The sequence below is a fragment of the Aotus nancymaae genome, unplaced genomic scaffold, assembly GCF_030222135.1.
Source record: "Aotus nancymaae isolate 86718 unplaced genomic scaffold, 86718_ANA_hifiasm-v0.15.2.pri h1tg000022l_1, whole genome shotgun sequence".
Taxonomy (NCBI): domain Eukaryota; kingdom Metazoa; phylum Chordata; class Mammalia; order Primates; family Aotidae; genus Aotus; species Aotus nancymaae.
In genome coordinates this window covers 29,573,102-29,595,150 of record NW_026988435.1, presented here as the reverse complement: position 1 = coordinate 29,595,150, position 22,049 = coordinate 29,573,102, and the positions used below count along the sequence as shown (strand labels likewise).

Below are 22,049 nucleotides of genomic sequence, written 5' to 3'. Positions count from 1 at the left end.
TGAACAGTGGCAGCGGAGATGGTAGCATGACACATCTTGACAGCTGGTCTCGCTGAGTTTATGAATTTCTGGTTTTTAAGGGGAACTTAAATTATAGTGAGTCAGAGACAGTTTCAGTTCTTCTGATGTCCTCCTTATTGTCAGTGTCATGTAAGGGAATCTCAAGGGGCCAGGAGTTGACATTCCTATTGTATTCAGCCAACTTGTAAGGCCTCGGGCTGAGAGTCAGTTGAACCACAGCCAGCTCAGGTTGGTCATTTACCTTGAGACTTTTTTCATGATGTGTCTCACTTTATTTTTAAAAGACATGCTTTTTCATCTACAAGTATAAAACGTAACTTAGAAAGCACTCATTTGACTCTATTTTATCAAATTTCTACATTGAGCCAGCAGAGCCTATATGTTACTGTTAAAATATCAAGGAAAGGGTAACACTACCAGTCAATGTTTTTTTCTTTTTTAAAAAAATTTTCTTTTTTTTTGAGACAGAGTCTCACTCTGTCGCCCCAGCTGGAGTGGAGTGGCATCCTCTTGACGCACTGCAACCTCCACCTCCAGGGTTCAAGCAGTTCTTGTGCCTCAGCCTTTCAAGTAGCTGGGACTATAGGCACGCGCCACCATGCCCAGCTAATTTTTTTGTATTTTCAGTAGAGATGGAATTTCACCATGTTGGCCAGGCTAGTCTCAAACTACTGACCTCAGGTGATCCACTTCAGCCTCCCAGAGTGCTGGGATTACAGGCATGAGCCACAATGCCTAGCCTATTCTTTTAAAAAAAAAAAAATTTTTTTTTTACATCTAAATCTAACATAAAAAGGACACTATAAAACATTGTCAAACAAAAACCATGTGTTTCAAAGGAAGAACTAGAGCATAGTTAATGTTATCATACACGTGGGAGAAAACCATCCAAAATCTTTCTCATAACAGTAAGAATGTTATGTCACTTGGAGATTTCACAAAGATCAATGCACTAAATTCTTTCTTTCTTTTCTTTTTTTTTTTTTTTTTTGAGACAGAGTTTCGCTCTTATTGCCCAGGCTGGAGTGCAATGACGTGATCTCGGCTCACTGCAACCTCTGCCTCCCGGGTTCAAGTGATTCTCCTGCCTCAGCCTCCCGAGTAGCTGGGATTACAGACATGCGCCACCATGCCTGGCTAATTTTTTGTATTTTTTGGTAGAGACATGATTTCTCCACATTGGTCAGTCTGGTCTCGAATTCCAGCCCTCAGGTGATCCGCTCACCTTGGCCTCCAAAAGTGCTAGGATTACAGGCATGAGCCACCACGCCCCACCACTGCACTAAATTCTTTCTAGGGTTGAAAGAAATTAAATAGCAGGGTCCCTGCTCTCAGGAGCTAGAAGTATAATAGAAGGAATTTTGCATATTTGGAAACACGAGGTGGAATTCGGAAGACAAAGAAATACAAAGCAACATAAGTGCCAACAAGAAAGTTCTGTGATGTGAACAGATGGAGTACTAACCCCAGGGGTGGGTTAAGTAGCGATCTTGCTGGAGATGAGCCTCCAGAGAGGTTATGAAAGATTTGAGGCACCTGGATTGGCAAAGAAGAAGGGAACAGTTCTATTCAGAGGAGAGGGTGGCCTAGGCCAAGCGTCCTTTCATACACAGCATAGGCTTGGGTTGCCCAGTAAGATGCCTAAAGTTGAGAAAGAATGCTCAGATATGAAGTGAGGAAGATTCTAGTTGAGGTTTGTCTATGCATAGCGCTGTTGACTGCGCATGTATTAAGGTATGCTTGTGCTCTATATTTTTGTGCTTCTAGTGAGTTTATCAAACATTTGTAGCATCGTTTTGGTTCTTCTTCATCACATTTTGGAGACCACACACTGGAGTCTAATGTGCCCAATTATATCTTTAGCCTTTCCAAACTTAGAAACCCTCTACAAGATTGTCATGTCATTCCAGTAGTGGCATTGTTTTTGAATAATCACTATTGTCACTCAGAAGCAAGTTAAAAAAAGGTTTTTGTTTTCCTCCTACCCAGTGCTTTATAATCATGACTGAGGAAAATGGCTTCTCCTTAACTTTCATATCTAAAAAGCCAGAATATGGTAACTGCCAGGATCCAATGTCAAGTAGGGACCACAGTAATAACAGTGGTGATTTCGAGGCATAGAGCCATTATAGCTCCTCCTTCTGGCTTATTTCCAAAGAAAAATAGACTCTGGTGGACTAATTATACAGTTTGACCAGAATAAAAAAAAAATACATTAGCAAGCTCTTCACATAGGGTAGAAAGCTACCCTTTCTGTTATAATGCATTACCACCCTTCTCCAGTCCAAATAAAGGGAAGCCAGGTCCTTGACCCCAAGCCATGCAAGAGGTGTCATGAAGAGCATACCTCCCTCAGCCCACACATGAACAGGCTCTGTCTACTCATCATGACTTAAGGGAGAGAGAACTTAGGGTGAAGTCTACTCATCATGACTTAAGGGAGTCACCAGGGCTTAGGGTGAAGTCAGCACAACTCAGGAAAGACCTCTTAACCTGAAATCAGGGTCCCTGCCATTTATTTATTTATTTTAAGGTTTATTCTTTTTTTTTTTTTTAAGATGAAGTCTTGCGCTTATCGCCCAGGCTGGAGTGCAGTGGCGCTATCTCAGCTCACTACAACCTCCGCCTCCAGGGTTCAAGCAATTCTGCCTCAGGCTCCCAAGTAGATGGGATTATAGGCAACTGCCACCATGCCCGACTAATTTTTGTATTTTTTAGTAGAGACGGGCTTTTACCATTTTGGCCAGGCGGGTCTCGAACTCCTGACCTCAGGCTAAACACCTGGCCAGTCCCTGCCATTTATTTAAAACTACTTGTCACATTTTATTACATGTAGTATCACCTTATTATTATTATTTCCCTATGTGCGAGCTTGTTGATTTTTTTCTTTTTTTGGTAAGATGTTCTTAATGTAGAAAGTCTTCACTAAATGAAGACTTTTATTCATGCTAAACAGAAATGAACTATTATAGCAAGAGCTCTCTCTGCTAAGAGCCTCTCAAACGATTGAGCTGTAAACATTAATTTATATGTCATGCTGACTTGATAACATTAATTGAAAATTTTTTTTTTGGGACCACCAAAAGTATTCACAGTATCATTTCAAAAATAGTGTAGGCTTGTAAAATTTTTAGTGAAGAGCTCTTGTTTTTGTTCTTTTGAGACAGGGTCTGTCTCTGTTTCCAGGCTGGTGTATAGTGGCATGATCTCGGCTCACTGCAGCCTCCACTTCTGGGCTCAAGCTATCTTCCCACCTCAGCCTCCCATGCAGCTGAGATTACAGACATATGCCACCACACCTGGCTCATTTTTGTATTTTAGTAGAGACGTGGTTTTGCCATGTTGACCAGGCTGGTCCCAAGCTCCTGAGCTCAAACTATTTGCCCGGCTGAGCCACCCAAAGGGCTGTGATTACAGGCATGAGCCACTGCACCTGGCCAAGAGCCATTCTTTACTTTTATTTTTCAGTATAAATATTTGGCCCCGAAATCTAAAAGTGAACACTATTCAAGGAAGTTTTCTTAAAAATCTCAGAAATATATTTCTAACCTATTGTGTTGCCAGATTTTTTTTTATTTTTATTATTTTTTTTTGAGATAGAGTCTTGTTTTGTCACCCAGGCTGGAGTGCAGTGGTGCGATCTCAGCTCACTGCAACTTCCACCTCCCGGGTTGAAGTGGTTCTCTTGCCTCAGCCTTGGAGCAGCTGGGATTACAGATGTGTGCCACCTTGCCTGGCTAATTTTTTTTGTATTTTTAGTAGACGGGGTTTCACCATGTTGGCCAGGCTGGTCTGAAACTCCTGACCTCGAGTGATCCGCCTGGCTCAGCCTCCCAAAGTCCTGGGATTACAGGCGTGACCCACCACGCCTGGCAAGTTGCCAGATCTTAGTAACAGAAAAGAAGTGAGCTGTAAAGAAATCACTGGTTATACAAGGTCTCAGATGTAAAAGGGCTATAGAAAGATAAAAATATACAACCAGTGGGAATTAAAAGAGTTTTAGCATCACTACCCTACAAAAATAAGTGTCAGAAAAGTTAGTTTCAGCAGAATGAGTTGAAACTTGCAAAAAATACTTACAATATTAAAGTAAGAAAATAAGAATAGAGAGTTCTGTGGGTCTCTTGGTAAGGAGTTGGGGATTGAGGGTTGGGTCATTGAGGAGACCAGAGTTAAAGAGACGAGAAAGGAAAACTGTCCGACTTTCATTGTGCCTTTTATGTCTTTATTAAAGAGAATGAACTTGTGATGAAAGGAAATTAAAGCCCAAGATAGATCGACATAGGCCGGGCGGGGTGGCTCATGCCTGTAATCCCAGCACTTTGGGAGGCCAAGGTGGGCAGATCACCTGCCGTTGGGAGTTCAAGACCAGCCTGACCAACATGGAGAAACCCCGTCTCTACTAAAAATACAAAAAAATTAAGACGATTGTGGTGGTGCATGCCTGTAGTCCCAGCTACTCAGGAGGCTGAGGCAGGAGAATTGCTTAAACTCGGGGGCAGAGGTTGCAGTGAGCTGAGATCGTGCCATTGCACTCCAGCCTGGGCAACAATAGCAATACTCCATCTCAAAAAAAAACAAAAACAAAAACAAAAAAAGAAAACAATAGATTAACATGAGAAAACAAAGCCCTAGACCATTAGTTACCTATTGCTATTTAGCAAATAACCCCAGAATTTATCAGCTTAAAACAACAAGCATTAGTTTCTTATAGTTTTTATAGATCAGGATTTGGGGTGTGATTTAGCTGGATGGTTCTGGCACGGGATCTCTCGTGTGCTTTCAATTAAGACATTGCCTGAGCTGAAGTCATCTGAAGGTTTGCTTGGGGCTGGTGGGTCTGTTGCCAAAACGGCTCTCTCATGTGGCTATTATTAGGAGACCTCAGTACCTTACCACGTGAACTCTGTAAGGCTGCTTGAGTCCCTACAACATGGTATCTCGCATCCCTGCACCAGGAGGTCCAGGAAAGAGATAAAGAAGGAAGCTTTAGTGCCTTTTATGGCCTAGTCTCAGAAGTCATACACCATCACCTCTACCACACCCTGTTCACTAGAGGAAATCACTATATCCCGACCACACTCAAGGGAAGGAAATTAAGTTCTACCTCTTGAAGGAAGGAGTATCAGCAAATTCGTGGATATATTTTAAGCCATGACATCTTGCTACCCACGTCCAAGTTCTTAAGGCCCAGACCAATTGCAGGCTAAGAGAACTTGAAGATAAAATAGAACTATTGCCTGTGGTCTTTGTGGAAAGCTGGGAAGGTAGGGATAGGAAAATGAAATTCTGAATAGTAAAAGGGAGAGAAGATAGCTTCACAATCTACAAGCCAGGTATAGATTGACATTGATCATGAGTCTCTTTTCAAATAGGTTATCAAGTGGAAGCTTTTTGAATAGTTGGATGAGGAAATGGTGCTACGTCACAGCCAGCGTGGATTTCCTAGGTTTTGTCAGATTGCCTTTACCTTCTCCTTGTATAGGCTCAGCTGTTAGACTGGCACATCATATGCTGTGGACATTGTGCTTTTTCAGTGTCAGCAAGATGTGTGACAAGTCTCCCGGCATCTCATAGACAAGATTGAAAGAGTGATTAGGCTAAGAACAAGAAGTGAATTCCCCTGGGAGCCAAAGGAATTGGGAATGTGTAGCCTCAGTAAGACAAGAACCCACAGAGACATGCCTCTCCTTAGGGATCTGATACTTGTTCAAGGGTGTTCAAGGCCCTAATGAGGAAGGGGGGATTAGGCTTGCTCTGTGTTGAACCAGGCTCAAAGGACGGGGAAACTGATTCTGGCTTCATGTAAAAAAAGGCCATTCTGGTAGGCAAATCTTTCAAAAAATGGAGAGAAATTGACACATTCCTCTGTGTTCAAATGGGAGCTGACAGTCTGCTCCTGGGTGGGAACACTGAAGAGGAGGTGACTTCAAAAGCCCTTTTCATCCTAAGATTCTGATTTTTGATAATTAAATGTTACAGTATGGACACTGACATTTATACTTTTTACTTAATGTTGTTTTTTAAATGACTTTGCATTTTGTTTTTAAGCTTCAAATTATTATTTGAATAATGAAATTCATCAGAACAATGAGTGTTAAGAATCATATCGCAATTTATAGAGAAGGAAGAGTTTGTAGGTTATAAATTCTGTTAGTCCCAAAAAAGCCTTTTAAAAATTATGTACTGTAGCTCGTTATTCAGCAGATGAACCAATTACAATCTGTATCTATAACTGGAACACTTAACTAAAATTATATAATTTTTACAATGCTTCACTGCATAGACACATGAACATAATTTATTTGTAATTGGTACAAAGCTCCAAAGTAGCAGTTTTGTTCTACCAGGTAATTAATGCTCATTTTTAAAGCCTTTTACTATTATTTCTGAAGTAATGAGTGCACATGGAAAAAGACACATAATAGGCCAAACAGTAAGCTGCTAAGCCAAGCCAACATATTCCAGAAACAAATCCTTGCCAGCCTCACAACCAGCATTTAACTTCTGCTTTTCCCCTGTTTTCAAAAATTACAGCATGTGTTTAAAGGCAGCAGAAGCCTTATGTTCAGATTTCTTTACCCTTTCATTTCTTTTTGTTTAAAATAGGTAATAACTACAGATTTAAATGTAGGGTATCATTTTTCTTGAAGAAAGTCATTAATTTTCCTCTAACTTCAGGTCTAGAAAGAAGTTTTGGGTAGGCTTTGTCTTATAATGTTACTGTTTGTGAATAAAACTAATTGGTTGTCCCGCATATTTTAATTATGATATAATACAGGTTCTGGGTTGACAAACATCAAGACGGAGGAGATCTCTGAAGTGAAGATGGATGCAGAATTCCGACATGACTCAGGATACGAAGTTCATCATCAAAAACTGGTACGTAAAATACTTTACCTCATTCCGCTACTCTGTCTGTCTTGCCGAATGACCTGTGAACTCTGGTTCATCCTGTGCCAGAAATCAAATTAAGGAAAAGATAAAAACAAAAATAAAATGCTTGCCTATAGGATTACCACGGAACATAAAGAAAATAAAGAGGCTTCGTGAATAGTTCTTTCGGACTACAAGGCAGCTAAGCTCGTGCAGGACTCAGAACGTAAAGTAGAATTAATTTCAATATAGCAGCCGCTTTAACTTCCACTGTGTTTTCTAGGAAAGTAGGTTTACAATAGGTTTATTGAAGGATCAGAGTCAAACACATGCACAGGCTGCTTAGTTTTACAGAACACTCTATGTGGCTTCAGTTCCCATCTGGAACTGTCTTTGCTCATTCATCTCTCCCCCTGCTCTTTCTTTTCATTCCCTCTCCTCCCTCCCATGATTTAACTTCTCTTGCAAAGTAAGATCATGGGGTGAGCAGGACCCCGTGATGTTCCTGATAGTGTTATTCATCAAAAGGTTTGGGCAAAGGAGACAGCAGCTTTCTTTTCAGATGAAATCACTTTCCTCCCCCCACAATGTTAGAATTGGAGTAAATCAAAAAGCGACATCTCCTTTGTGGTCAGCTCTAGTAGTTATATAAAATCCTTTACCAAAAGCTTAGAAACTCAGATAAATCACGGATTATGTTAGGCTTCCATCTTATTAGTAGGTGCGGTAAGGGGGTTAAATTAATAAAGAAGACAATTTTATCACATTCAGTGGTGAACAGAAAAATGGTAATAAAATTTCTATAGCAGTAATACTTGAAGTTCTGTCAAGCACTTCTTTTGTTCTGTGTGTGTTAGCTTTTTTCAAGCAGAAAATGTCTTTTCAATATTCATAAATAAAATTGATAAATCCTAGTCTTAATATCCTAAAGAAACACCTTCAAATTATTATTTATGCCTCACTTGACTCTAAATAATTGAAGCAAATGAAAGACTGACTTGGGATTTGGATTTGCGTTCTTAAGTCGCGTAATTCTTTTTTTGTACAAAGACATTTAGGTTTTTGAAGCATGGTGTTCATTGGCAAGATAATCCAGTATCAACTGTTATAAAATCAGGGGTTCTCTTGATGAGGCTGTTGCTGAAGAGGTTAATCGGAACTGGGGAACTGCTGAAGAGTTGAGAGTTGGTAGGGCAGAAAGCTGAAGATAAACGTGCGCTCGCTGGGGCCTGCCTCGTATAAGCCCATCTCCGCAATTACACTGACGCCTATAATGCGACAGTGACTAATGGCAGCAGCAGCAATTAGGAGAATCAACTCCCTCTACTGCACTAGTTGATAAGATAATATACTATAATTAGTGCAATGAATATTACAAAATTACAGTAGTTTCTTAAAGGCACAGGAATATGTCTAGACTTGCATTTATTCCTGATTACCTCACACTAGTATCATTAGCTAATTAATGATTTGCTTTTTATAAAAATGTTGAGCTAGCATATTTGTTTAGTGAAGCGAATAATTATGAACAATTTCCCATTTTGTTATGGATATACCATGAGTAACACCCTTTTAGAAGTTTGCTTCATTTGCTATTTTATATTCCAGATCTGGCATGTTAGTTTAGCTTTGAAAAGTCAGTCATTTGACTATCTTGAGGCTATATTGAAAGAATTTTTTAGGGAGCTACAGGCATACCTTGGAAATTTCAGAACACCACAATAAAACAGATTTTATAATAAAATGTCACACAATTTTTTTGGCTTCCCAGTGCATATAAAAGTTATGTTTATACTATGCTGTGGTCTGTTACATGTACAATAGCAGTATGTCTTAAAAAACCACATACATACTTTAGAAATATTTTACTACTTAAAAAATGCTAATGATCATCTGAGTCTTCAGCAAGTCCTAATCCTTCTGCCACTGGAGAATCTTGCCTTGATGTTCACTGCTGCTGGCTGATCCAGGTGGTGGTTGCTGAAGTTTGTGGTGGCTGTGGCAATTTCTTAAAACAAGACAATAATGAAGTTTGCTGCATCTATTGGCTCTTCCTTTCACAAAAGATTTCTCTGTAGCATGTGATGCTCTTTGATAGCATTTTGCCCACCGTAGAACAACTTCCAAAATTGGAGTCAGTCTTCTCAAATCCAGCCACTGCTTCATCACCCGAGTTTATGTGATCTCCTAATTTGTTGTCATTTCAACAGTGTCCACGTCACCTTCACCAAGAGTAGATTCCATTACAAGAAATCACTTTCTTTGCTCATCCATAAGAAGTAACTCCTCATCCATTCAAGTTTGATGGTGAGATGGTAGCAGTTCAGTCATGTCTTTAGGCTGCACTTCTCATTCTAGTTCTCTTGTTATTTCCACCACATCTGCAGTGACATCCTTTACTGAAGTCTTGAACTCCTCAAAGTCACCCATGAGAGTTGGAATCATCTTCCAAACTCCTGTTAATGTTGATGTTTTGACTTTCTCTCATGAATCACAAATGTTCTTAATGGCATCTAGAAAGCGAATCCTTTTTAGGTTTGCAGTGTACTTTGCCCAGATCCATTAGAGGAATCACTCACTATGGCAGTTAATAGCCCTACAAAATATATTTGAAATGTATTTTGAAATAATAAGACTTGAAAGTTGATCCACGGACTGTAGAATGGATGTTGTGTTAGCAGGCATGAAAACAGCAGTAATCTCCTTGTACTTGTCCTTCAGAGCTCTTGGGTGACTAGGTGCCTTGTCAGTGAGCAGTAATATTTTGAAATCAATCTTTTCTGAGCAGTAGTCCTCAACAGTGGGTTTAAAATATTCAGTAAACCATGCTGATAAGACACACGCTGTCATCCAAGCTTTGTTATTCCATTTATAGAGCATGGGCAGAGTAGATGTACAGTAATTCTTAAGGGCCCTAGGTTTTACAATGGTAAATCAGGCTTGGCTTCAAAAATTTAAAGTCACCAGCTACATTACCTCATAACAAGAGAGTCAGCTTGTTTTTTGATACTTTGAACCCAGGACTTCTCTCTAGTAATGAAAGTACTAGATGGCATTTTCTTCCAAATACGTCTGTTTCATCTCTGCTGAAAATCTGTTATTTACTGCAGCCACCTTCACCAGGTGCTTCAGAAGCTGCTTCTTGCAGCGTCTACATCAGCACTCGCTGCTTCACCTTGAACTTGTGTGTTACGGAGAATGGCTTCTTCCCTAAACCTCATGAAGTCAACCTCTCCCGACTTTTTTTTCTTCTGCAGCTTCTTCACCTCTCTCATCCTTCATAGAATCAAAGAGAATTGGGGGCTTTGCTCTGGATTAGGCTTTGGCCTAAGAGAACGTTGTGGCTGGTTCGATCTTCCATCCAGACAACTAAAACTTTTCTCCCTATCAGCAATAAGGCTGTTTCACTTTCTTGTGATTTGTGTGCTCACTGGAGTAGCACTTTTAATTTCCTTCAAGAGCTTTTCTTTGCATTCACAACTTTGCTAACTGGCATAAGAAGCTTGGCTTTCAATGTGCTTTACTAAGTTTAATTGTTTCTAGCTTTTGCTTTAAAGTGAGAGACACGTGTCTTCCTTCCACTTACACACTTAGAGGCCATTGTAGGGTTATTTACTGGCCCAATTTCAATATTATTGTCTCAAGGAGTAGGGAACCCAGGAGTTGAAGAACAGAGTGGCCAATTTAGGGAGCAGTTAGAACACACACAACATTTATTGATTTAGTTTGCTGTCTTCATGGGCATGTTTCATGACCCTCCAAAACAATTAAAATAGTAACATCGAAGATCACTGATCACAGATCACCAAACGGATATAATAATTTTTTAATGTTTGAGTATTGAAAGAATTACCAAAATGTGACACAGACATGAAGTGAACCTGTGTTCATTGTTGGAAAAATAGCACCAATAAATGTGTTCAATGCAGGGTGACCACAAACCTTTAATTTGTTTAAAAAAAAAAACAAAACTGTGTGTAGAGCACTACTGTGCAATAAAGCTAGGTGTGCTTGTATTTTCATTAAGTTACATAGCAAATGTGGTAATGTTTAGCAATAGTTTTACATCATCTGGCATAAGATCAACTCCTTATATAACAAGATGTAGATAAAGTTGAAAAATAATGACTCGCTTTTATAAACAGTATGAAGGAATATAGTGCAATAAATGAAATTTATTTTTTACAGTGTTCTCAAAAATTTTTTTATGTTTAATCCAAATAAACAGCAAGAATAAAGCAACATTTCACATTTTGGTGTGTGGAGACAATAATAAGAAGGCATGAGCGCTAAGTGACTTTAAATTCTTGTTGCCTGTACTTCCCTTTGAAACAACTTTATGCTTTAAAAAGCGTTATACTGCTAAAGGTTCATTAGAATCCTGCTGAATTACTATGGCTAAAAGTAGGTAACAAGAGGTCTTTTTTTTTTATTGTTTAACTCCTTTGTTTCAGAATGTTTATCCCTGTGCATTAAAAATGTCCCTCCAAGGAAATTAGGATATCTACAGAATTGAAAAACACCTAAGTTGCAGTCACTGAGAGTCAGACATCAGGGCTCAGAGTTTCAAACCTGCTGTGACTGGGAAAATGCTGACCTCCTTTCATTAGTATGATCCGTGCCTTTCCACCTTCTGATAGATCCAAGCACTATCTTCCCACCACTCACTAAATGTTCCACCTATCAAAGGGTTTCAGGTCCTTGGAGACTTCAGTTTTGACTTGAGGGGAAAGTAGACTTCTTCGTACTGGGGAAGCCACATGTTGTACATTGTTCTATAAACTATGATTGTCATTCTTAGTAAGGAGAATATGTGATTTCTTTTTTTTAAGTAAGCACCAAATATGTGACCAACCAGCTGGGCAGAGAATATACTGAAACTTTTCATATAACCTCATGCAAATGTCCTGTGCATTTAAGAAATGAAGTTCTTTTAATTGCACTTATAAATTACATTTCATTTAGAAGTTAAAATTCTTTTTCTTAATTTGTTTTCAAGGTGTTCTTTGCAGAAGATGTGGGTTCAAACAAAGGCGCAATCATTGGACTCATGGTGGGCGGTGTTGTCATAGCGACAGTGATTGTCATCACCTTGGTGATGCTGAAGAAGAAACAGTACACATCCATTCACCATGGTGTGGTGGAGGTAGGTGAACTTGACTGCATGTTTGCAAGTGGGAATTAAAGAAGACTGTGAGAGAATTAGGCTTAGCTTTTTGCTAAGAACTATCTAAGTTTCTCTTTAAAAAAAACAAATCAATATGTTTCTGTGAGGCTTGGGTTACAGCTGTTCTTTCTTGTCTTGCTTTTCATTCATTGCAACTTACTGTGAATATTCTGATCAAGGCATTGAGATTGTGTGTTATCTCAACTTACAATTTGTAATGAAGTTATCAAAATAATACAAATGATAATGCATGACTTTAAAAAAGTATGATTACTCTTAGACTTTTTTTTCCAAAGACAAGCAACAAAAATCAGTATGAGAAGTTAAAAATAAAAACAGAAGTCGGAGGTTGCTTTTTCCAAAAAAACCTAAACATACTTTATTCCTGGATTTCTTTTCTCTTAGTCTGGCCTCTGAATACAACCAGGTAATAGTAAATAATGTGACTTTTCAGTGCAATTCTTACCTTTGAAGTTTCTCAGGAAATCACAGTATACTAAATGGCCCACCAAAACATACATGGTTGTTATTTGAGAGTTCTTCAACCTATTATCCTGTACTTCACCTGAAATATCTTAGTTTTGAGGTGCTATACAAAAACGAGAGAGAGAGAGAAAAAAAAAAATTTTACAAATAAGTTATTTTTATGCTTTTAAAATGCCATGTGGGGAGTATAAAAATCTCATAGCATATGGAACTTTTTAGGAACCTGTCTTGCAGAGGGTATAGTATAAGTATATAACTTTTATATGCATGGGGAAACCGAAAAATTTGTATAACATTTTATTGCAATATTTTAAGAGTTACAGAGTTTTTAGAGCTAAAAGATATATTGATGACTGATCAAATTTATCTTCTCATCTTGTAGATGAGGGAACTGAGGCCAAGACAGAAGGGTTCAAAGTACGTAGGGTCAAGGTCGGAGTCCAGATTTCCCCTCATATTCCCCATTGCTTTTTATTCCCCATTGTGTTTTGTTGTCGTTGTTGTTTTGAGACAGAGTTTTGCTCCATCGCCCAGGCTGGAGTGCAGTGGCGCGATCTGGGCTCATGCAACCTCTGCCTCCTGGGTTCAAGCAATTCTCCTATCTCAGCCTCCTGAGTAGCTGGGACTACAGGTGCATGTCACCACTCCTGGCTGATTTTTATGTTATTAATAGAGACAAGGTTTCACCATATCAGTCAGGCTGGTCTTGAACTCCTGACTGCAGGTGATCTACCCACCCACCTTGGCCTCCCAAAGTGCTGGGATGCAGACATGAGCCACCATGCCCGACCCCCATTGCTTTTGCCATCAGAGAAAAGTCTAGGTGTTTCTAGGGACCTGAAGATTTCACCATCCCCAAGGAACTCTTTTCTAAACCATTCTTGATTAGAAGAAGACAGGCAGAATTTAAATAAATTAAATCTGTAGTGAAGCCAGGAATCTCATTTTGTTCAGCATTTAACACCTCTGCAGATGACAGCAGAAGCTGCTGAGGGAAACTGAGGTTGAGCCTCGTTTCCCCATTCATAGTGACGTGGATGAGCAGTGTGAGGAAGGAAACCAAGGGAACAGCAGGCAGCAGGTGGAAAGGAACGGAATGACTCAGACCAGAGCATGAGCACATAGAAGCAATGACCGCAGCGTCACATTTGGGCACTGCACCTTTTGTAATAGTATCTAAGCTTATGTCCCTCAAAACAGTATAAGATATATTTTCATTAGTGTCAGTTTCTTTTATTTCTGCTCAAATTAATTTTTTAAAAATTTTAGTTTTAAGTTTGAGCAAATAAAGATGTCTTCATACTTGAGTAATTCAAGAGCCCTTTTCTGTTGCTGTTGTTTTGACTTTTTTCATTGTTGTTGTTGTTTTCTTTGTTTCTTAAGATGGAGTCTCGCTCTGTCACCCAGGCTGGAGTGCAGTGGGATGGTTTCCACTCACTGCAACCTCCACCTCCTGGGTTCAAGCGATTCTCCTACCTCAGCCTCCCAAGTAACTGGGATTATGGGTGCACACCACCGCACCTGGCTAATTTTTGCATTTTTAGGGGTTTTGCCACGTTGGCCAGGCTGGTCTCAAATTCCTGGCCTCAAGTGATCCACCCTCCTCGGCCTCCCAAGGTGCTGGGATTACAGGCATGAGCCTCCACACCCAGCCTTCAAGAGCCCTTTTTAATTTCTTTAATATAATTCTATCTTTGCTGCTGGTCTGTCAGTTAAAGATGCCCGTCTTTGATGCCAAAGGCCAAAGACTTGGCTTCCTAGGGCTTCCATAACCAAAGTAACACAGATTGGGTGGATTAAGCAACAGAAATTTACCTTCTCACATTTCTGGAGGCTGAAAGTGTAAGATCAAGGTGTCAGCCAGGTGGTTCCTCCAGAGGCCTCTCTCCTTGGTTTGCAGACGGCATGGCCTTCACTCCGTGTTCTGCTGTGTCCTAACCTCTTCCTGTAAGGACACCAGTCATACTGGATTAGGATCCACCCTGATGATGACTTGTTTAACTTTAATGACCTCTTTGACCCTGTCTCCGAATACAGTCAGATGCGGAGGTACTGGCAGGTTAGGACTTCAACATATGAATTTTAGGGGGACACATCGAGCCCAGTGATGGTAGGGAGAAAAGCAAGGCATCTATCAGGAGCCCCTTCCCCAGGCTGTGTGTGAGGCTTACCAGGTCCTACCCCAGACCTAAGGAAACAGAATTCCCAAATAGGAGGCTGGGAATCTGAGTGCTGAAAATTTCCCCACCTAAATGAGACAGGCAGTCAGATTTGAGAGTCACTGACACATCATTTTAACACTCTTTCCTTTTAGTTCTTTGCGCAAGCCTTAGGGAGTGGAAGATGGTATCTCTTGCCTCCCAGATAACCAGTTGCCTTTTAAGTGCTCTTCCAGCTGCCTGAATTAAATCACCTTTTTTTTGTCAGTTACCACGCAGTGTCTCATTGGACTTGGAATGTCAGAGGAGAAGTTGACATTTTGACCCAGATTCTGAAAATAATTTTTAAGCCAGGAGGTATCCTTGCAGGAGCAAAATCAGGAAAGATGGCTGTTCAGCTCTTCTCTAGATGTTCATTTTGCTGTCTACTTGAGAGCAACTGGAAGCCTTTCTAGATGAAGGGCCCCACCTCGTTTGTGTTTCATTTTGTTTATTTCCTCTCATCTCCTTCTTCCTCTCAAGACCTTTGTGGCTGTCCTTCCCAAAAGCAGCCCTCTGTCCAGCCTCATGGTGTGTCTGTACAACAGTGTTGGAATAGACTACATTCCCCTTTTCTGTCCTCAAAAAGGTATAGTCTAGCTGGGATGCTAGAACTTGAACATAGGGAGTTGCACCCCAGCCCAGGAATGTTCCCAGGTGAGAGCACTGTGGGCTTTCCGAGCGCCGTTTTTTTCAGCATTCCAGAGTCTGCACTGAACGGAAGTGATGCTTCTGCAAACATCCTCTTCCTACCCTAACAGGTCCTCTCACACTCAAGTACATGGAAATGCCTTTATTTCCAGCTCTGGCTAACCCTCATTAATGGTTAACCCTACTTCAATAGGAACAAAAATGTGTAAATGAATATTTCCAGTTAGACTCGCTTCAGTCACTCAGGACAGAATACCATTGTACTTACATACCATCAGTCTGTGAAGAAGTCATAAGGAAAGCATTGATTTCCAGGAAATTCCTCCTTTTTAGAGTGAAAAATTCCTACAGAAGATCACAGAGATAGGAACCCTAGGGAATAAACCTGAGAACGAATGTAGAAATGAAAACAAGCCTCAAGAGAGATCCAAGATGGCCGACTACTAGCAGCTCAGGATTGTAGCTCCCAGTGAAAGCGCAGAGAACGAGAGGACGTCACACTTTCAGACGAATTTTTGTTGCTCACGGACCAGGAGATCCCCAGCGGAGGAGCCCCACGGGTCACCAGTGCAACTCTTGTGGCCGGCGCAGCGGTTTTGCTGGTGCAGAGTAAACAGGACTGGGTACCCTTTTGGTCAACATTTGGAGCTCCAGGAAGGCAGAGTCGCCTATTTAGCTGATTGAAAAAGGGACTCAAGAAGGAAGCCAGACCGGAGATTCCCGGGCAGGAAAGCACCACGAGTCTTAACGCTGCTGTTTTAGCCAGCACGGTGGGTTGCTCAGATTCCGGCGCTGGGAATCAACAAGTTGGACGTCCACTCAGAGACCTAATTTGAAAGTCGGTAACTACAAAGACGACAGGTGGATAAATTTACAATGACGGGAAGAAATCAACGTAAAAAGGCTAAGAATACCCAAAATCAGAATGCCTCTCCCTCTACAGGGGATTACAGTTCCTCATCAACAAAGGAACAAGGCCTGATGGAGAATGAGTGCGTTCCAATAACAGAATTAGGCTTCAGAAGGTGGATAATAAGAAACTTCTGTGAGCTAAAAGAACATGTTTTAGCCCAATGTAAAGAAACTAAGAACCTTGAAAAAAGGTTTGACGAAACCCTAACGAGAATAGACAATCTAGAAAGGAATATAAGTGAATGAATGGAACTGAAGAATACAATACTAGAACTCCGCGAAATATGCACAGGTTTTAACAGTTGAATTGACCAAGCAGAAGAAAGGATATCAGAGGTCGAAGATCAACTTAATGAAATGAAACGAGAAGATAAGATTAGAGAAGAAAGAGTAAAAAGGAACAAGCAAAGTCTCCAAGAAATATGGGACTATGTGAAAAGACCTAATTTATGTTTGATAGGTGTACCTGAATGTCATGAAGAGAATGAATCCAAGCTGGAAAATATTTTTCAGGGAAACTTTCCTAACCTAGTAAGGCAGGACAATACTCAGCTCCAGGTATTACAGAGAACACCACAAAGATATTCCTCAAGTAGAGCAACCCCAAGACACATAATCGTTAGATTCACCAGGGTTGAAATAAAGGAGAAAATTCTAAGGGCAGCTAGAGAGAAAGGTCAGGTTACCCATAAAGGGAAGCCTATCAGACTCACAGCAGATCTCTCAGCTGAAACCCTACGAACTAGAAGACAGTGGGGGTCAATATTCAATATCCTCAAAGAAAAGAATTTTCAACCCAGAATCTCATATCCAGCCAAACTAAGCTTCATAAATGAAGGAAAAATAAAATTTTTCACAAACAAGCAAGCATTCAGAGATTTCATCACCACCAGGCCTGCTTTACAAGAGCTTCTGAAAGAAGCACTATACACAGAAAGGAACAACCAGTATCAGTCATCCCAAAAACTCACCAAAAGGTAAAGAGTATCTCCATAATGAAGAATCTATATCAACTAATGGGCAAAATAGCCAACTAGTATTAAGCAACAATATTAAACTCACAAATAACAATATTAATCCTAAATTTAAATGGATTAAATGCCCCAATCAAAGACACAGACAGGCAAATTGAATAAAAAGTCAAAACCCATCGATAAACTGTATCCAGATCCATCTCATAAGCAAGGACACACAAAGACTCAAAACAAAGGGTTGATGGAAGACTTACCAATCAAATGGAGAGCAAAAAAAAAAAAAAACGAGTTGTAACTTTCATCTCTGACAAAATAGATTTTAATAGTAACAAAGACTAAAAGAAACAAAGAAGGATATTACGTAATGGTAAAAGGATCAATGCAACAACAGGAGTCAATGATCATAAAAATATATATGCACCCAATATAGGAACACCCAGATACATAAGACAAGTTCTTAATGACTTATGAAGAGACTTGGACTCCCGCATAATAATAGTGGGACACTCTGACACCACATTGTTAATATGCAGTGGATCAATGAGATAGAAAATTAACAGGGACATCTATGATTTGAACTCAGACCTGGAACAAGTAAACTCAGTGAATATTTATAGAATTTTTCACCCCAGGTCCACGGAACATACATTTTCCTCAGTATCACATTACACCTATTTTGAAAGTGACCACATAATTGGAAGTAAATCATTCTTCAGCATTTGCATAGCATTTCACAGACTTAAATGAAATATTGGTTGGCTATTTGTTATTTTCTTCCCTTATTCCTTCCTGTCTCCACTGTTAAGCACAATTATCGGCATAAAAGAGGTTTTTAATACCTAGTATTAGATTACATTTCAGCCTGGGCAATAGAGCAAGACTCCTGTTCTCTCTCCCCCTTCTCTTTCTCTTTCTTTCTTTCAAAAAAACAAAAAGAAAGAAAACAAGCCTCTACCACCTCACACTGGACATACATTCTGAGAAATGTGTCATGGGGTAGTTTCATCTTGTGCAAACATCATAAAGTGTATGTACATAAATCCAGATGGTATAGCCAGCTACACACCTATAAACTATTGCTCCTAGGCTACACAGCTGTGCAGCGTGCTGTTGCACTAGGTACTATAGTCAGTTGTGACACACTGGTAGGTATTTGTGTATCTAAACATAGAAAAGGCACAGTAGAAAATACGATATTATAATCTTACGGGACCACCATCATATATATTTGGTCTGTCATTGACTTAAATGTCATTATGTGGCCCATGACTGTATTTTTATTAGTAGAGTTGTTAGCATTTGGAAATGAGCACTTGCTGGATTTGCCTTTTTTAAAAAACAATAAGCAGTAGCTGGGCGCGGTGGCTCTCGCCAGTAATCCCAGCACTTTGGGAGGCCAAGGCAGGCGGATCACAAGGTTAGGAGATACCATCCTGGCCAACATGGTGAAACCCTGTCTCTAATAAAAATTTAAAAAATTAGCCAGGTGTGGTGGTGCACACCTGTAATCCCAGCTACTTGGGAGGCTGAGACAGGAGAATCACTGGAACCCAGGAGATGGAGGTTGCAGTGAGCCAAGATCGCACCACTGCACTCCAGCCTGGGTGACAGAGCAGGACTCTGTCTCCAAAAAAAAAGATTACTACTCAGGAGGCTGATGCAGGAGAATCACTTGAATCCAGGAAGCGGAGGCTGCAGTGAGCCAAGACTATGCCACTGCACTTCAACCTGGGCAACAGAGCAAGACTCCTTCTCAAAAAATAATAATAAGCAGCAAATATTGACTTAATGATTTACTTAGCCATAAGGCCAGAGAGTCACTCTGTGAGCCATTGGCCACACTTTCCCAAGGAGGTAACTGTGCCTTATTGGTGCTTCAAGCAGTGAAGCAATAGCCTTTTGTTATTACCACTCCCCAAAGTCGCTTTCCATGTCAGAATACCCCTCTGGTGGCCGGAAATCTCAGCACTAGCTGAATTATCCACCGTTGCTCCTGTTTTAGGACATTCTGCAAAGCCCACTGGTCCCAGGATCTGTTTAGTAGCAAGCAGCACTTTTCTACACTCAGATATGTAGACCCTAGATATTTAAAAACACGTATCGTAGCTCTTTCTGCCACTCTCTGCAGAGATGTCACCTTTAATAAGGAGAAGGCAGGGGCACAGCTTCTCTGTATCACAGGATGTGAAAAGGTTTTCCTCTCACTGAATCTGATCACTGGAACACCAGACGTCTCCCTGCACTGACCTCCTGGTCATCTCATTAATGACCTAAATAAGCAGAGAGTTGCTTATTTGGCTTTTATGGAGGTATAGCATGCGACTTTTTCTGAGAAATGTGCTGTTGTACTGGTGACTTTATAAAAAGATGTCCTTAGAGGTCCTTTCGTTTCAGAAAGAAGCTGACCCACCGGGATACAGACGCACTGACGTCAGCATTGTAGAGTAGTTGGAGAGAGTGGTCAGGCTGAATGGAAAGCAGCGGTACAGAGAAGTGAGGGTGGACACAGAGCCTAGGAGTGACTTACAGTGAGCAGCAGGAAGAGAAACTGGAAGATCCATGGAGAGCATCAAAATGATTACAGGCTGGGGGTGGTGGCTCATACCTGTAATCACAGCATTTTGGGAGGCCGAGGCAGGTGGGTCACTTGAAGCTAGGAGTTTGAGACCAGCCTGGCCAACATGGTGAAACCCCGTCTCTACTAAAGATACAAAAAATTAGCCAGGCATCCTAGTGCGCACCTGTAATCCCAGCTACTCAGGAGGCTGAGGCAGGAGAATCGCTTGAACCCAGGAGGTGGAGGTTGCAGTGAGCCAAGATGATGCCATTGCACTCCAGCCTGGGTGACAGGGCAAGACTCCGTCACAAAGAAAAGAAAACTTGCTGGCTATTTTCTTTGCTTTCATCTTATTTTATTTTTCGCACACTGCTGGCTCCTTCGATGTGCCACACCCCATTGTTGTATTGTACGCCTTATTCCCTTACCCTCCTTTACTTGTCTGGTCCATCTCAATGACAGGATTCTGTCTTTTGGCCTAACTCAGTCCCTTGTATAAAGGGACATCTGTTAATCCACATCCTGCTGATTACATAATCAAATGCAAAAGTGGTGTTTCCTGCCCCTCCTCCAAGCTCACGCACCTCCATGTAGATACTCTAGTGGCAAGATGATGGAGGAGACCTAGAAACTGAGGACACCCAAATAGAATCTTATCCCTGCAGTCAGGTAGCTGAGCTCTAAATTCCTCTGGATATAGTGAAGGACTAAATGGTTCCCATGAATCAAGTTCAGGAAGAAAAGGGTAAGGGGGTATGGAGGTAAGGCAGAGTGTCAGAAGTTCTCCCCAAAGCTATTTTAGGACAAGGCGGGTCAGGCCGTTGGGGCTCAGCTCTTTTCAGCGTGTGTCATTGGCAGCAGCCAGTTGAAGACACGCTGCCGTGCAGTGCAGGGGGCCTGGGCCGAATGAAGACCAGATCAGTTCCTGCTGCTGTGGAATCCAGGCTGTCTGGGGAGAGAATGAATATTCAGTGGTTGTATGTATGTGTGTTTTCTTATTTTTTTTTTTAATTATTATTTTTTGAGACAGAGTCTCGCTCTGTCACCCAGGCTGGAGTACAGTGGTGCGATCTTGGCTCACCGCAACCTTCACCTCTTGGGTTCAAGAGATTCTGCCTCAGCCTCCCGAGGAGCTGGGATTACAGGCGCGCGCCACCATGCCCGGCTAATTTTTGTATTTTTAGTAGAGACAGGGTTTCACCATGTTGGTCAGGCTGGTCTCAAACTCCTGACCTTGTGATCCACCTGTCTCAGCCTCCCAAAGTGCTGGGATTACAGGCGTGAGCCACCATGCCTGGCCACGTATGTTATGTGTGTTTTCATCCCAGCAAGTGGCAGATCTTTCTGCCTGGTTGGAAAATGGAAATTCTGTACCTGACTTCATCGTTTCATCATTCCTTCCAAAACAAGCACCACGGGCCCAAACCTCCCCTGGCCCTGCTTTCAGGGAAATAGTATTGTGTTTGTGTAGAGGCCCTGTCTGCACAGGGTCGAGGTGGGGCTGGCCTTCACATGGTGGCCCATGCCACTGCTGTAGCTTAGCCACGAGGAAGAGATTGGTGAGCCTGCCGGAGAGGAAGGCCGCCCTTACCTGGTGCACTTCCTTTAGCGGTAGGTTTATCCACAGACGTGAGTACTCAGTTTTTCACATCCAGCTTTCAAGGGGCTGGAGATGAAAGATCCAATTCATGCTCCTTGGATGCCTTTTTGTAAAGATAATCCCTTCTCCTGTAGCTCCTGAGCCCTCTGAGGTCTGAGGGCCAACCTGCCACATGGCAGGAATGATGAAATGTAACTGTCTTCTCAGTCAGTGGCAAAAGGTAATAGGATTAGCAAGTAGCAAAACAGAAGCCAAGGAAAGACATTTGACTTTGGAGTTTGAAGAGGAGATAAGCCTATCGAATTGCCAGGAGTTCCCCTGACCTTGATGCATGCAAATGGTTGCTGACAGCCAGTATGATGGTGGATGTGCCTCCTGGAAGAGATAAAAGTGTAATATTCCAACAATGAAGCAGCATTGTGGCTTTTTTCTACAATCAGAAACATAGCAGCTAAGCAAGATAATTTTTTTAAACTTGGGCATTCTTTGAGATCTCAGTTACGAGGTAATTGGGAGCAAAAATGTTGCCCAAGTTCAAATGGCATACTGCTGCAGATAGGCTGTCTCCTGGCACGCAGATTGAGAGAGTGAATGAAATCTCTCGTTA

The 22,049-nt window shown here is 41.2% G+C and overlaps 1 protein-coding gene across 6 annotated transcripts in view; it reads left to right on the top strand.

Annotated features, from left to right (window-relative positions):
• APP (amyloid beta precursor protein) overlaps nt 1-22,049 on the top strand; it is a 281,113-nt gene that overhangs the window by 255,235 nt on the left and 3,829 nt on the right. For all 6 annotated transcript variants that reach the window (XM_064380074.1, XM_064380073.1, XM_064380072.1 and 3 more), the window contains 2 exons: nt 6,803-6,903; nt 11,897-12,043. In XM_064380074.1, the coding sequence (XP_064236144.1) occupies nt 6,803-6,903; nt 11,897-12,043 (248 nt within the window). The remainder of the gene's footprint in view (nt 1-6,802; nt 6,904-11,896; nt 12,044-22,049) is intronic.